This window comes from Hippopotamus amphibius, chromosome 8 (assembly GCF_030028045.1).
Source record: "Hippopotamus amphibius kiboko isolate mHipAmp2 chromosome 8, mHipAmp2.hap2, whole genome shotgun sequence".
Lineage (NCBI taxonomy): Eukaryota > Metazoa > Chordata > Mammalia > Artiodactyla > Hippopotamidae > Hippopotamus > Hippopotamus amphibius.
In genome coordinates, this window is record NC_080193.1 from 53,222,900 (window position 1) to 53,238,196 (window position 15,297).

A 15,297-nucleotide genomic window follows, 5' to 3' on the forward strand; every position below is an offset into this window, starting at 1 on the left:
CCATTCCTATAGTATCCAGACTTTTGCAAAATGTAAATTGGATCACAATACTCTCTTGCTTAAAGCATTGTAGTGAGGTCCATTCTGCTTCACATAAGGGCCATGTAGAAGGCCCTATATGGTCTGGCCTAAGCCTATCTCTCCAACTTCATTGCAACCACTGTGCTCTAGGTGTCCTCTTTCAGTTCATTAGACAGATCAGATTTTCCTACCTTTAAGCCTCTGGATATGCTATTCTCTGGACTTAGAAGCCTTCCCTGCCCCCAACCTGGCTGCCTCCACCTTATCCTTCAGCTGGCTGCCAAGATTCTTCTTGTCAAGGTCACCATTGACCTCCACATTGCTAAGTGATACTGATACACGTAGTATCTCTTCTTTCTGTTTGTGCAGTAATTTCCAGTTTCTCTACTTGATCTTGAGTTCCTTGAAATTAGGGATCGTACCTGCAGTATGCCTTCGTTTCCCCACAGTCTACCATAATGATTGGCTCATAGTGAGGCAGGAGATAGCTAGGCTCCAGGTTAGGCATTTACAACTGGCCTTCTGTTTGTATTTCATGGGGCAGGAAAAAAGATGGGCTTCAGGCCGTACACTTACAACAAGCCTCCTGTTTGCATTTCCTGAGATAGGAGATAGGTGGGCTTCAGTTAGACATTTAAAATCAGCCTTCTGCTCTCTCTCTGAGATGGAAGCGGTGACAGAGACAGGGTAAATAGCCAAGCTTTGTCTCTTGCTGATGCCTTAGGGTAACAGTCATAGAAAGAATGAAGAGGGGCAAAATCCTGTTTGAGTAAAGGATCAGGGGATCTCCACTCTCCCCCTCCCCCCCACCATGCCCTTCTTGGGGCAAGGGAGACACTATACGTGTGCAGAAAGTCTCCTTGGGCCTGTGCACCTAAGGGGAGGGTTGTGAGACAAATTAGCCAGGGGGGATCAAAGCAGGATGATTGGCCAGAAGGGAGACAAAGACCCAGAGACTGCCCCGTTATAAAGGAATTTAAACTTCCCAAAGGTGCGACTCTCTCTGAGATCGCAGGTGTGTCTTTTTGTCTGTACTTTGCTTTTCCAATAAACTTTTTACTTTTCTCTTTACCTTCTGCCTACTCGCCTTGAATTCATTCTTGGCAAGGCAGGCAAGAACTGAGGGTTTAAGCCTAGCCACTGGCCTCTGTGGTCTAGCAGTTAGGACTCCTGGTCCGGGAACTAAGATCTTGTTTCCAGCTACTACTTGCTGTTGCTTGTGGCAAGCTGCCGCTCACTGCTGCCTGTGTCCGAAATCAGTAGTAGGTGTTTAATAAATGCTTATAAATAAATGAAGGTGCAAATTCAGACCTCTTGGGAAAGATTGCTGCAGTAGTAACCCCCAACTCTCACTAGGGTAGTGAACAGAAACTAGAAGGAATATCAAGAGACAGGGGTTCAAGTCTTATCACTGGCAATAATTATCAAATTCCTCTGACCTTAGTTTCCTCATCTGCACATCTAGATCACCAAATTTTTGATATCTCTTACTCTTAAGACTAAAATTTTTAATTGGTAAAGCTGTATTTCTGAGTCCTCTACTCACACATTCCTTCTTGTGGGTTGCAGAAAATCATTATATGAGATTTAATTTTTAAAAAACTTTTAAAAAGCTTTTAATTATGAAAAATTTCAGACCTAACAGAAGTACAGAGTATAGTATAAATACCCATCAATGGCTTAAGTATCCACTCATGGCTAATCTTGTTTTATTTCTAGCTCTATCCACTGTCCCATTCCATTATTTTGAAACAAATCCTGGACATGGTATGATTTCCTCTGTAAATACTTCGGAATACATGAGATGTAATTACTAACTGCTAGCTGGCACCCCTTAAAAGTGATGTGTTCATTGAACAGCATGTTGCTCGTCTCAGAAACCAGACAACTAGCATAATGATTTAATAACTTACTCAAACTGCATAAATTCTTGGAGGGGAAGTGGGTGACGTAGGGTGGATATTACAGCATCTAGCTCAGTACCTTGCAATCAATCAATACAGGTGGAATGAAACAAACAAACCCTAAAACTAATGTGTTTTAGGTTTTTTTTATATAAATTTATTTATTTACTTTATTGGCTATGTTGGGTCTTTTTTTGCTGTGCGCAGGCTTTCTTTACTTGCGATGAGCAGGGGCTACTCTTCCTTGTGGTGCGCAGGCTCCTCATTGCCGTGGCTTCTCTTGTTACGGAGCATGGGGCTTTAGGCACGTGGCCTTCAGTAGTTGCAGCACATGGGCTCAATAGTTGTGGCTCACGGGCTCCAAAGTGCAGGCTCAGTAGTTGTGGCTTATTTGCTGTGGAGCATGTGGGATCTTCCTGGGGCAGGGATCGAACCTATATCCCCTGCATTGGCAGGCGGATTCTTAACCACTGCCACCTAGGAAGCCCTAGGTTTTTTAATACGCTCGTACCCACCGGAGTCTAGGGCCTTGTCCTACCTCTTTGCTTCTGTTCCCTTCCTGAATTCATTACTCTACAGGAAAATTTTAAATTTTATTAAATCAGCCAGACAACGGGGACTTGAGGGCAGAGTAAGTCCTTCCTTCTTAGGAACAAAAAGCATTTAAACAGGAAAATCAAATGATTTCAGCCTGAGGAGACGTTTCCAAGCAGAACTCAGCATCAGGGGCGGTGCCTCCGAGGGCGGGGCTGTGGGAGGCCCCGCCCCCCGCCTGCTCTCTCCCCTCTTTTCTCCCCCTCCCCTCGCCCTCCTGCTTTTCCTCCCGGCAACCCTAGCGCTCGCCTCGGCGCTCGTCAAGATGGCGGCCGACAGTGAGGTGAGGTATTTCCTCCCTACCTATCCCTGTTTGTGTTTAAGTTCGCTCTTCCGCGTCAGCGCCCCGGAGCTCAATCTCTTTCTTTCCTTCCATTTCCCGCAGCCCGAGTCCGAGGTATTTGAAATCACGGACTTCACCACTGCCTCGGAATGGGAAAGGTGAGTGAGTCCTATCATTGGTTAGCGGCCGGCACTTTGGGCCCCGGCATCTCCCCCGCCACTCCCCCAACATAGACCACAAGTGACGCCACTTCTGCGGGAAAAATAAGACCTGTGGGCCCCCGGGTCTCCGCCTCTTCCCTTCTCCGGTCCCGTGTGAGCCTCTTCCGCGTCTCGCGTCTGACGAGCCCCGGCCCGCCCGCAGTAGCCAAACGCCAGAGAAGTTTTGTTTTCTCTACTCTCAAATCACTCTCCTCAGACCTTTGGTTCTCTGCTTGTTGTCCGCGCGCAGAAACAGTTCCCGAAGCTACCACTTCCGTTCCTGTGTTCGTTTCCGTGTAACTCATTCTTTTATAGTAAGCAGTAAACTTCGCAGCTGCTTTTTTCCCCCCTTTCCGTGTACATCCTTTTCAGGAGGAGGAGGAATTTCTCCAGAGTCCTGGTGGTTGTCCATTTGCAACACTCCCACCATCTCCAGCCTGTCTTTTAGAGTAACCTTTTGAAATAGTCTGCGTATGGCTTCGGAACGCTTTGATTCAAGTTGTTCCATTTCAGTGGGTAATGTGCCCAGGCTTCCGATGCCATCAAACTCCAAGCGAAACAGCTAAGTGAAATTGTTGAATCACTGAGATTAGTTGAAAGCCAAGTTTGTGGAAGAGTGATAGCTTGGATCGAGATGTTATCAGTTCCATGTTGCAGAGGCCCTTCAGGTTTTCTGAGTATTGAGGTCAGTAGTTAGCTTGTTGGAACATTTTATAATCTTTCTGGTTGGGAGAGGAAATCCAACTGGTTGTGACTGTCATGTCATTAAACGGCATAGAAAAGATCTCTGCCGGGATACTACTTTAACCTGTGGTTCACATTCCCCGCCCCCCCTTCCCCCCCAAAAAAGTAAGACATAACCACGGCGACAAGGCTTTATTGAGCAGGTAGTGTGTGCTCAGAACTATACTAACAGAAAACGACAAAACCAAAACAAAACCCTTGATCCATGTGTTAAGAAAACAAAATAGCAAATAGTTACATTAGTTTAAGGATAATGTTGTGGGTTATAATTGTTGGAGGTATTATTATAGAGAAGATAGGAAATGTGCTGGGCCTGGAAAGTGGAAAGTAATTGATTAAATATGAGAATGTCCTGACGTGAACAGAGACAGGTGAAAACCTTTGGGATTTAATGAAATGTTTTTACTGGAGTGAAGGCTGTTGAAGGAAAATAAGATTATTAAGGAAGATAGGACCAGGTTATAGACAACCTCCAAAGCTAAGTAAAGGAAACTAAATTTGTTACTTTAAGACCAATGATTCTCAAACTTTAGAGTGCATCAGAATCATAGTTTATGATTCCGTATGTCTGAGATTCAAAAATTTGTATTTCTAACAAGCTCCCAGGTGATGCTGCTGCTGGTCAGGAGACCACACTTTAGAACCATTAAAGAGCAGTAGTGAGGCAAAGTGATATGAGGGTTGTTGGAGGAGATGAGGTAAGATGAAGGCAAGTGAGTTACTTTGATTAGGTTGGTGATTTGGAGACTGGAGGGAAAGGCTAGGAGGGAAGATCATAAGACATTCAAAGAAGTTGAAGATACGCTTGATGAAATGTAAGAGTAGAAAAAAATCAAAGATGGAATTGCAGTTTTTGCCTGAGAGAAGGAAGATAAGAAAGTGGCAAAGTGAGAATATACTTTTAGACCTGTTGAATTTGAGAAAATAATGTCTTGCAGGTAGTTAGAAAATGTAATTTGAATCTTGGAGAGTGGGATGAGGAAACAGGAGTATTTAATGGAAAAATGATCACTTTACACTAGTTAAATAGTTAAAATATCTTAAAATGGAATATTAAATCCTTTAGCTCCTTATTTGGAAGTAATTGTTAACACAGTTATGAAAACTAGCACACAGTAGGAAATTTGATCTTTGACTTTATGCTCTTGTTTCTAGAGTGAAACTAGTGTTTTACAGTTCGTGGGAAAATGTTAAGGCTTTGGAGTCTTTTAAATGTTGAGTTTAATGTTTGAATGAAATTTCTTGTCAGTGTGTTATGAGCCATGTGGACCGTTTATTGAGAGAAGCCAATAACTCTTTTTATCATTTGTCCGTTGAAAAAATACTGAGTGCCCGTGTATCAAGCACGATGCAGGGTATTAGGGATGTGGTGATCAGTGAAAGCAGATGATTCCTATTCTTGCTGAACATACAAACTAATGGAGGAGACAGACATGAATCAAGTAATAGTACAAGACTCTGTAATTACAATTGAAATACCAAGAAGAGAAAGAAACCTGGTCTTTTAAGAGCATATAACAAAAGAACCTAATATAGAATGAGGAGTAAGAGGAGGTGACCCTGCAGGTGAGATCCGGAGAGTTTTCAGGAATAAAGTTACTACATTTTTCTAACCAAATCTCAATACTTACAGGATAGAGTCCAATTTTGGTCTCTTTTGGTACTGATAGAATTCATACAATGAATGTTTCAAGATATTCTTTCTTTTACTGTGAAAGCTGTATTATTTTGAATTATTTTTACTATAATACATCGTTACAAAAAAAAAAAAAAAAAACCTGTAATGCTACCACCAGGAACTAGCTGCTGTTAATATTTTGAGAAAATTCCTTGTAATCTGTGTGTTGTAAACTTTTTGTGTTAAATTATATTAATATTTATTTCTATAGCTTCCATTTTTTCATTTAACATATGGACGTTTTCATATTTCATCAAATGGGCTTCAAAACATGAGTTTTAGTGGGTGCATATTAGTCCTTTGAATGGATATATCATTAATTTACAACTGTTTGCTGCAGTTGGACTTTAAGGTAGTTTCCAGTTTTTTACTTTTGTAAATGAAATGTATATTTCACATACAGATTTTTGCTCACATATGCATACATTTAAATTTTTTATTTCTTTTTTGTAAACGTGTTTACCTATTTCTAGAGCACTCTTCATAAAAATTGCCGTTTGAACCCCCTCAAAATATTGTATTAATTAATATCTTTTTAATTTTAAAGAGGAATTAATTAGAAGGTTCAGTTGAATCATTAAAAACTCCCATTACTACCTTTACACCAAGAATGTAAATAATAATTTATAATGTTACTGACAGGAGAAACTTGATACTTTTGAATATGTTTTGACTAGAATTAACTCTGGTACTCTAGCAATATTGTGTAGGTGTTTTAGGAGAGCAGTGTTGCTGTTAGATTGCACCATGCATATACAGTATAAGAAGGCGGCTTCTTAGAGTAACAGCAAGTCTTCTGAAAGTGTCCTTTAATATGTATTGAACACTACTGCTGAGATTTGACAGTGTTTATTTGCTGATACTGAGCATGTTGCTAGTCAGAATTCATTCTCTTTAATAGGTCAGCTTGATCATTAGATTTAAAGATCAGACAGTGAATAGTTTAAAAATCTGTCGATTTTCCCTTAAAGCTGACAAATCTACTTTCAGTTTCATGCCATCTGGCCCTTAAAACTTGTTTTATTTTAATGGGCAAAGTTCCCAAGTAATGTTTTTTTTTTTTTCTTTGGAGGAAGAGGCAAATCAGGGAATTCATAAATACTGTTATTTCTTTATTTAGAAAAATTTTTTTGTTTTTTGGCTGCACTGGGTCTTCGTTGCATCACGTGGGCTTTCTCTAGTTGCAGTGACTGGGGGCTAGTCTTCTTTGCGTGTGTGGGCTTCTCATTGCGGTGGCTTCTCGTGTTGCAGAGCACAGGCTCTAGGCACTCGGGCTTCGGTAGTTGTGGCTCGCCGGCTTTAGAGCGCAGGCCCAGTAGTTTTGTTGCACGGGCTTAGTTGCTCTGTGGCGTGTGGGATCTTCCTGGACCAGGGATCGAACCCGTGTCCCCTGCATTGGCAGGAGGATTCTTAACCATTGAGCAACCAGGGAAGTCCCATAAATATCTTTAAAGGAAAAGTTAATAGGTCAGTTATTTGGTTAAATAGATCAGTTATTTGGAGGGTAGTGAAGAAAGTATTGGTTTCATAATTGTCTTTAATAGTATTGTTTTAGTCTGTCAGTTTTTACTTCTGTCCCAAATTTATTATATTCATTTCAATATGGAGATATTTATTCTTAGTTTACATTTTTTAGAAGGCAGAGCTGCTTTGTTGAGTTGGCAGTAGACTTAAAAAATAGTAATCTAAGAATTCTTGGGCTAAAGATTATTTTCATTTTTATTCCACATCCGTAAATTAGACTAACAATGTTAAACTTACTGAACCTTCTCTGTTAAAAGTGTTAAAATATTAAAAAAAATAATCTTTTAAAGAAATTGTATAACAATAGGAAAACATGTGGCTACATATTTAGAAAGTTTTTTCTTCCTTCCTAGGTTTATTTCCAAAGTTGAAGAAGTCTTGAATGACTGGAAACTGATTGGAAACTCTTTGGGAAAGCCACTGGAAAAGGTCAGATCTATTTGCTGGTGTCTCTAAATGAGTATTTGCTTGGAAGCTTCTATTTTTAAGTCTTTTGCTGCATTTGGTACATTTAAAGTAAATGCTTGCAAAGTTATGTGTGATCTGTGAACATAAAATGGCATCCGGAAGAACCTGGATTTGAATCTGTGGCAAACAATATTTGTAAGATACTTGTGAACTATTTTTTTAAATAATAAAATTTTATATGTATAATGTCATTCTTTGTGAGTGATTTTATTTCTGTTTCTCTTGATGTTTACTTCTCTCTTACTTTCTCCCTTAGAATGCTCGAAAATTGTTTTTCAGATTTTTTTGTCAGAGAAAAATCGCAACTACCAGCTTCTTGGGTAGAGTATTTTGTGTAACTAATGAGGAAAAAAATCTTGGTTTCAACAACTGACTTGATGTCATTAGTAGTTACTTTACTCAATTTTGTATTTTATGATACCACTAATAGTTTGTCTCTCTCCCCTTCTCTTTTTTTATTTTTATTTTTTTATTTTTGGCACACGGGCTTAGTTGCTCCGTGGCATATGGGATCTTCCTGGAGCTGGGATCGAACCCGTGACCTCTGCATTGTCAGGCGGATTCTTAACCACTGCGCCACCTAGGAAGCCCTCCCCTTCTCTTTTTAACTTTATGGATGCTTTGCAGATATTTAAGAATGAAAAAATATTCAAAATTGATGTGAAACTAATCCTAATCTAAGATATTGATGGTTTTGCTTATAAACCATGATCCAAATGTTTACTGAAGCACATACTCTGAGAACAAACTTAGATTTTCTGTATTTCACTGAAGGGAACTAACTATTTGACTTTAGGCTTATGTAGACTCTCTTTGTTAGATGAAGTCATTTCAAGTAAATTTGATCATTGTTTTTGTTAAAAATCTATTCTTAACTGCAGTTTACCCCTGTGTAAGGAACTCAGTTCTCAATGTTTGCTAGGATTTTTTAGCTTTATGGTGATGTTAACAGAATTTGAGATGCTCAAAGTATTATGATTTTTTTCTTTATTGATATGAATAAGAGCAGAAAAAGTAATACTATATATAGAAATCATATCATTTAATACAGTGAAATATATAGATTAAATCAACTTAACTGTTAAAATATTTTATTGCATTTTTGAATAAATAAGAAATGTGAAGTTCTCAAACACAGACATTGTATTCCACTTGAAGCAAAGACATAGCAATTTATATTGAGTAAAAGCAAAACAAGCTGGATATAACTGGAGTGGAAATTTTTGCTATCAAAAAGAGAGCTAAACTGTGTATTTGTGAGCTCTGATATTATATTCCTTAATTCTTTGATTTACACATATTCATCGGGTATCCTTTATGTGCCATATCGTAAGAAATAGTGAATGGGATAAGATCCTTGTTTGCCATTGCATATGAATTTTCATGAGAGAGAGGTAATTAATAAGTAAATAAGATGCTAAATTCAGTTTTGGGATTTAAGTTGGGTATTGTTATTCAAAGCAGGTAGCATATTGCTATCAGGTTGTAGGAGCCAAAAGGAGAGCTAGCTCTTTCCAACCCTTTTCCCCCTACAAGTAGTAGGGGGAAATAACTCAAATATGGAAGATATGAACAGATTTCAAGGTGAACTGTAACTATGATGAAAAAGATTAAAGAAAGTGTAAAGGAGGGTTTTTCAGCATAAAAAAAAATTTAGAAAATACCTTAATAAGAGATTGTAATTTATGTCAAGGACAGTGATTACCAATTCTCTTCCTCCACTGAGGGGGAATTAAGAGAAATTATTTTTAAAATACCTTTAATTATGGAAAATTTCAAGCATATATAAGGTAAACAATGAATCTGCATGTTCCTGTCACTCAGGTTCAACAATTCTTCCATTTCTTTTTTCAATATTACCTCTATCTACTCCCCACCCCTACTAGATTTTTTTTAATAGTTGTTTTTTTAGTAAAATATACATAATGCACAAAAGTGCTTATTTTGATAAAAGTTTACACTGTGTAAGGCTCCACACTCAAGATAGTGGACGTTTCTGTCACCCTGGAAATGCACATGGTGAACCTTCCCACTTGATTCCCATGTTTCTCACTCGTGCCTTCTTCCTGCCACCCACCCCCTCGCCCCTGCCCTGCCAGGGCATCTGCTCTTCTTTTCCATTTTTCTTTTAAACCATAGATTACTTTTGCCTGCTCTGCAATTGGATATGCATGCTCTCATACAGTACATACTCTTTGTGTTGGCTTGTTTTACATAATATTTGAGAATATTCTAGGTTGTTGCGTGTATCAGTATTTTTATGCTGAGTAGTAGTCTTTTGCATGAAAATACCACTGTGTCACGTGTTGACAGATGTCTTCACTATTATGAATAAAGCAGAGCATTCTTACATGAGGCCTTCTGTAGACATATGTTTTTATTTCTCTTGGGTAAATACCTAGGAGTAGAATTACTTGGTCATAGGCTAAGTGTATGCTTAACTTTATGAGAAACTGCTAGAGAGCTCTTGTAACATTTTACCTACCCACCAGCAATATGTGAGAGTGGGTAATTTCATATTTTCACCAACAATTGCTTGTTTTCAGTCTTGTAAATTTTAGTCCTCCTAATGGGTATGTAGTTCATGGAATTAATTTGTATTTCTCTTTCTGGTTTCACTTTTGTATTTCTGTGACGAATATTGGTATTGACCACTTTTTTCATGTGCTTGTTAGCCACGTGTGTGGTGTCTTTTGTGAAATGTCCAAGTTTTTTGTTCGTATTTTAAATTGGGTTGAGTTTTTCATTGAGTTGTAGGGATCTTTTAGTTCTTTTATATATTCTGCTTTTAAGTCTTTTTGCAAATAGTAGTTTTGCTAGGTTGTGACAATATTATGCTTTCTTCTAGAACTTATCATTTTAGCTTTTATTTAGGTATATGAACCATCATGAACTAATGATGTGTGAGGTGGGAATCACAGTTCAGCTTTTTGCATATGGCTGTCTTGTTCTAGAACCTTTTGTTGAAAACACTTTTTTCTTCAGTGAATTGCTTTGTTGCCTTTGTCAGACAGTTGACCTGGGGGTCATCTTCTGGAATCTGTCTTCTGTTCTATTGATCTATTTGAAAATCCTGATGTCAGTACTACATCGTCTTGATTGCTTGTAGTTTCGCCTTTCCCAACTTTGGCAATATTGAAATTTTGGGCCGGGTTGTTGTGGGGCTGTCTTATGTATTATAGAATTTTAGTACCATCCCTGTCTTCTACCTACTAGATTCCAGTAGCATCCTCCCAGGGATGAAAACCAAAAATGTATCTAGACATTGCCAGGTGTCCCCTGAGCTGCAAAATTGCCTCCAACTGAGAACCACTGAATAGCTTTAGAGTAAGTCCTGAATTTAGTTAATGTAAATTCTCTAGCTTTTGTTGTTTTCTCAATTTGTTTTGTCTATTCTAAGACCTTTCTGTTTCCAATATGAATTTCAGAATAAGCTTGTCAGTTTATATAAAAAGGATTATGATTATGCTGGGACTATGATTGGGATTGTGTTGAATATATAAATTACTTTGAGGAGAAGTAACATTGTGACAATCTTGAAGCTTGACATCTCTTTATTTTATTGGCTGTGTTGGGTCTTTTTTGCTGTGCACGGGCTTTCTTTAGTTGTGGTGAGTGGGGGCTACTCTTCGTTGTGGTGCGCAGGCTCCTCATTGTTGCGGAGCATGGGCTCTAGGCACGTGGGCTTCAGTAGTTGCAGCACGTGGGCTCTACAGCTCAGGCTCAATTGTTGTGGTGCACAGGCTTAGTTGCTCCGCAGCCTGTGGGATCTTCCTGGAGCAGGAATGGAACCCGTTTTCCCTGCATTGGCAGGCAGATTCTTAACCACTGCGCCACCTAGGAAGCCCTCTCTTCACTTATTAAGTCATCTTTATCTCAGCAATGTTTTGTAGTTTTTGGTGCCGTCTTGCTTATTTTTTGGTTAAATTTATTACTAAATATGTTATATGATGCAGTTGTAAATGGAATTATTTTTTAATTTTATTTTTCATTTGTTGCTAGTGCATAGATGATAAAATTTTGTGTATTGATTTTGTATCTTGAGACCTGGTTAAATTTAAAGATTCCTAATCTTTTTGTTAATTCTTTTGCATCTTCTACATTCATAGTCAAGTTGTTTGCAAATAGGGACAGTTTTACTTCTTTTTCAATTTTTGTGCCTTTCATTTCTTATTTTTATTGCACTAACTGGGACTTTTAGTATAATTTTGAATAGAATTGTTGAGAGTAGACACCCTTGCCTTCTTGTTAATTTTAGGGTGGAAACGTCCAGTGCTTCAGTACTAAGAATTGTAGGTTTTTCATAAGTGTCCTTTATACACTGGGGAAATTCTGTTCTTAATTAGCTGAAAGGTTTTTTTAAAATCATGAGTATAATTTATTCATATCTTCCGTACGTGTTTAGGTAATCGTGGTTTTTCTTTTTTATTCTCTGAATATGGTTAATTTTGTTGATTAATTTTTTTATTGTGGTAAAATATACAGATGGTTTCCAATTTACGGTGGTTTGACTTAGGATTTTTGATGGATATGTTACAAAAGTGATACACACTTAATGGAAATTGTACCTCGAATTTTGAATTTTGATCTTTTCCCAGGCTAGCTTATGTGGTACAGTACTCTCGTGATGCTGGGCAGCAAGCTGCAGCTCCCAGTAAACCATTCGATCACGAGGGTAAGCAACTGATAAACTTAAAACCACTCTGTACCCATATAACCATTCTGTTTTCTACTTTAAGTATTCAGTAAATTACATGAGATATTCAGCATTTCATTACAAAGTAGGCTTTGTGTTAGATGGTTTTGTCTAATTGGGCTAATGTAGGTGTTCTGAGCATGTTTAAGGTAGGCTAGGCTAATAATATTTGACAGATCATGTGTATTAATGTTGACTTATGATGTTTCCAACCTATAATGAGTTTATTGGGCCATAATAACCCCATCATAAGTCAGGGACGATTTGTACATAACGTTTACCATTTTAACCATTTTTAAGTGTAAAATTCAGTGGCATTAAGTATTTTTACGTTGTTGAAGTTTTCATTAACGCAAACTGAAACTCCCCTTCCTCCCAAGCTGGAGCCCCTGGTAACCACTATTCTACTTCTGTTTCTATGAATTCGCTAACTTAGGTCCCTCATATAAGTGGGGTCATAGAGTATTTGTCCTTTTGTGTCTAGTTTGTTTCACCTAGCATACTTAATGTCTTCAAGGTTCATCCATGTAGTAGAATGTGTCAGAATTTCATTCTTTTTTAAGATGAAATATTCCATTGTACGTATATATACCACATTTTGTTTATCCATTCATCTGTCAGTGGACGCTTGGGTTATTTCCACTATCTGGCTTTTGTGAATAATTCTGCTGTGAACAAGGGTGTGCAGATACCTGTTTGAGTCTCTTTCAGTTCTTCTAGATATGTATCCAGAGGTGGAATTTTTACATCATATGCTAATTCTATTTTTAATTTTTTGAAGAATTACCATACTGTTGGCTGGCTAAAAATACTGTTTTTCTTTATCTAAAACTATCTTTATTTTACTTGGTTTTTGAAGAATAGTTTTGCTGAAGCATTCTGGTTTGAAAAGTTTCCCCGCCAGTTCTTTAAAGATATAGTTCCATTGTCTTCTGTTCTTTATAATTTCTGATGAAAAATTAGGTGACATTCATGTTTTTGTTCTAGCTAGGTGTTTTGTTCTCTGGCGCCTTTCAAGATCTTTATCTTTTTAAGCTATCTGACTGGGAATGTGCGTAGGTGTATTTTGTTTATATTTTTCCTGTTTAGTTTTATTAATATTGAATGTGTAAAGTTGTTTTTCACCAAATTGGGGAAGTTTTGGCCGTTATTTTTAAAATATATTTCTGCCCTGTTCTCTTTTTCTGTAATTTAAGTTATATTTGACTTTCTGATACTATTCCACAGGTCTCTGAGGCTCTGCTGTCCTCAGTCTTTGTTCTCTTGAATAATTTCTCAGGTTTTATCTTCTGTAGTCTCCAATTTGCTGTTAAACCCACTTAATGTATTGTTTTTAGGTCTAGAATTTCTGTTTGGTTCCTTTTATAATTTTCAATTCTCTGTGATTGCTTATCTCTAAAGTTGTTATGAAAATATTTTCTTTTAGTCCTCCAATTGCAACATCTAGTAGTTCTTGAGATTGGATTTTATTTACTGTATTCTTTTGAGTGTACATCACATTTTCTTGGTATTTTATTTGTGGTGGTTTTTTGTGTGTATGTACTGGATAGTAATTTCTTAATTTTATGCTTGTATTTTGAATGAAATGTAGGGACTAGATTCTGTTGTATTCTCTGAAGAGTATTTTTTTGTTTTAGCAAGGAGTTTGCTCAGTTGGCTTAAAATTCCATTTTCCTTTTTAAAAAAATTATTTATTTTTGGCTGCATTGGGTCTTCGTTATTGCATGTGGGCTTTCTCTAGTCGCGGGGAGCAGGGGCTACTCTTTGTTGCGCTGTTCAGGCTTCTCATTGTGGTGGCTTCTCTTGTTGCGGAGCACAGGCTCTAGGCATGCAGGCTTCAGTAGTTGTGGCAAATGGGCTTAGTTGCTCCGAGGCATGTAGGTTCTTCCTGGACCAGGGATCGAGCCGAGTCCCCTGCATTGGTAGGTGGATTCTTAACCACTGTGCCACCATGTAAGTGCCCCATTTTCTTCTCAGTGGTGACAGCAGTTGAAATCTTTTCTTTGAGGTTCCTTCTTTGTCACTGTATCCTGGAGTCTACTACACATGTATGGTTTAGCAGTTAGCCATGATTCAGGGCAGAGTTTATATGCAAATTTGGGGGCTTACCCCCTAGTTGTGCACACATTAGACTGCCTTTAGGTCAGAAATTCTCATGGTGTGCTCTGAGGACCTCTGTTGGACCCTGAGAACCTTTCATGGGTTGACAGGGTCCTGTCTTTTCCAAGTATATTGTGTATGTGATGCCTTTTTTTCTTTATATGCTTCAGTAAGAACGATGGATTGCAGAGAGTGAATGAAGGCGCAGACATGAGAATACAGTTGTCTTTTTAAAACTGTATAATAAAGAGATTTACAAAATGTAAAACTACGCCACTCTCGTTAATAGTTTTGTTGTTCTGGAAAATACTAAAATTTTATTTTAATAGGTAATAAGTTCATTGTCATTTTAAATGAATTTAAAATCAACAATTTTTTTCCTTTCTGATTTCTTATATGGGGTACTCAGTACATCTAAGAATATAAGGAATCCTGAGGCAAAAATATTTGAGACTGCTGTATTAGGTGAGTAGTTACAAAATACAGTTTCATTTTTTTCACGGAAATCTCTCAAGTTTCTGTCTCCATTGGTCACTCCAGAGCCTTGAAAAAAACGTTTTGTTTTGTTTTTACCAGATTTTATAATTTTTATCTAAAGGAGGGTTAATCTGTCCAACCCACTACTTTGCCATACCAGACTCTGAAATACTGGGAAATAAATGATTTTAAGAGGGGAAGAAATGGCAGTTGTTGACCATTAGCTATGGTACCAGGCAATGTAATTGTGACTGTGCCTGTTAACCTAATCCTTAGACAGATTTTGGTGCTAAAGTATTACCCCATTTTATGGACAAGAAATGAAGCTTGGGTGTTTGTAGTAACTTGCCCAAGGTCATTTTGCCAGAAGTTGGTTTAAGCAGGATTATACCAAGGTAGGTCACACTTGCCTTCAAGTCCCATGTTTCTGTTTTACTATGCTCTTTTTGGCTTCAGAGATTTAAGAAAATGTAAAGAAGTATTAGCATAGGTTTCTAAGGCAGATTTTGGAATTTTAGTTTCTTGGGCTTAATAAAATAGATAAAAATCTTGGTGGTATGAATATGATCCCACTTGAAGGCAAAGAAATTAAAGAAATGACCTTTTAA

At 37.8% G+C, this 15,297-nt stretch overlaps 1 protein-coding gene across 6 annotated transcripts in view; it reads left to right on the top strand.

The window, feature by feature from the left end:
* Positions 1-2,757: 2,757 nt before the first annotated feature.
* Positions 2,758-15,297, top strand: part of RAB3GAP1 (RAB3 GTPase activating protein catalytic subunit 1) — a 114,523-nt gene continuing 101,983 nt past the window's right edge. For 3 of the 6 annotated variants that reach the window (XM_057744499.1, XM_057744500.1, XM_057744503.1), the window contains exons 1-3: positions 2,763-2,802; positions 2,905-2,960; positions 7,302-7,377. In XM_057744499.1, coding sequence (XP_057600482.1) covers positions 2,785-2,802; positions 2,905-2,960; positions 7,302-7,377 — 150 coding nt within the window. In that variant the 5' untranslated portion in view covers positions 2,763-2,784. Of the gene's footprint in view, positions 2,803-2,899; positions 2,961-7,301; positions 7,378-14,621; positions 14,678-15,297 lie in introns of those variants that run through there. The other 3 variants (XM_057744498.1, XM_057744502.1, XM_057744504.1) reach the window with 3 other exon arrangements.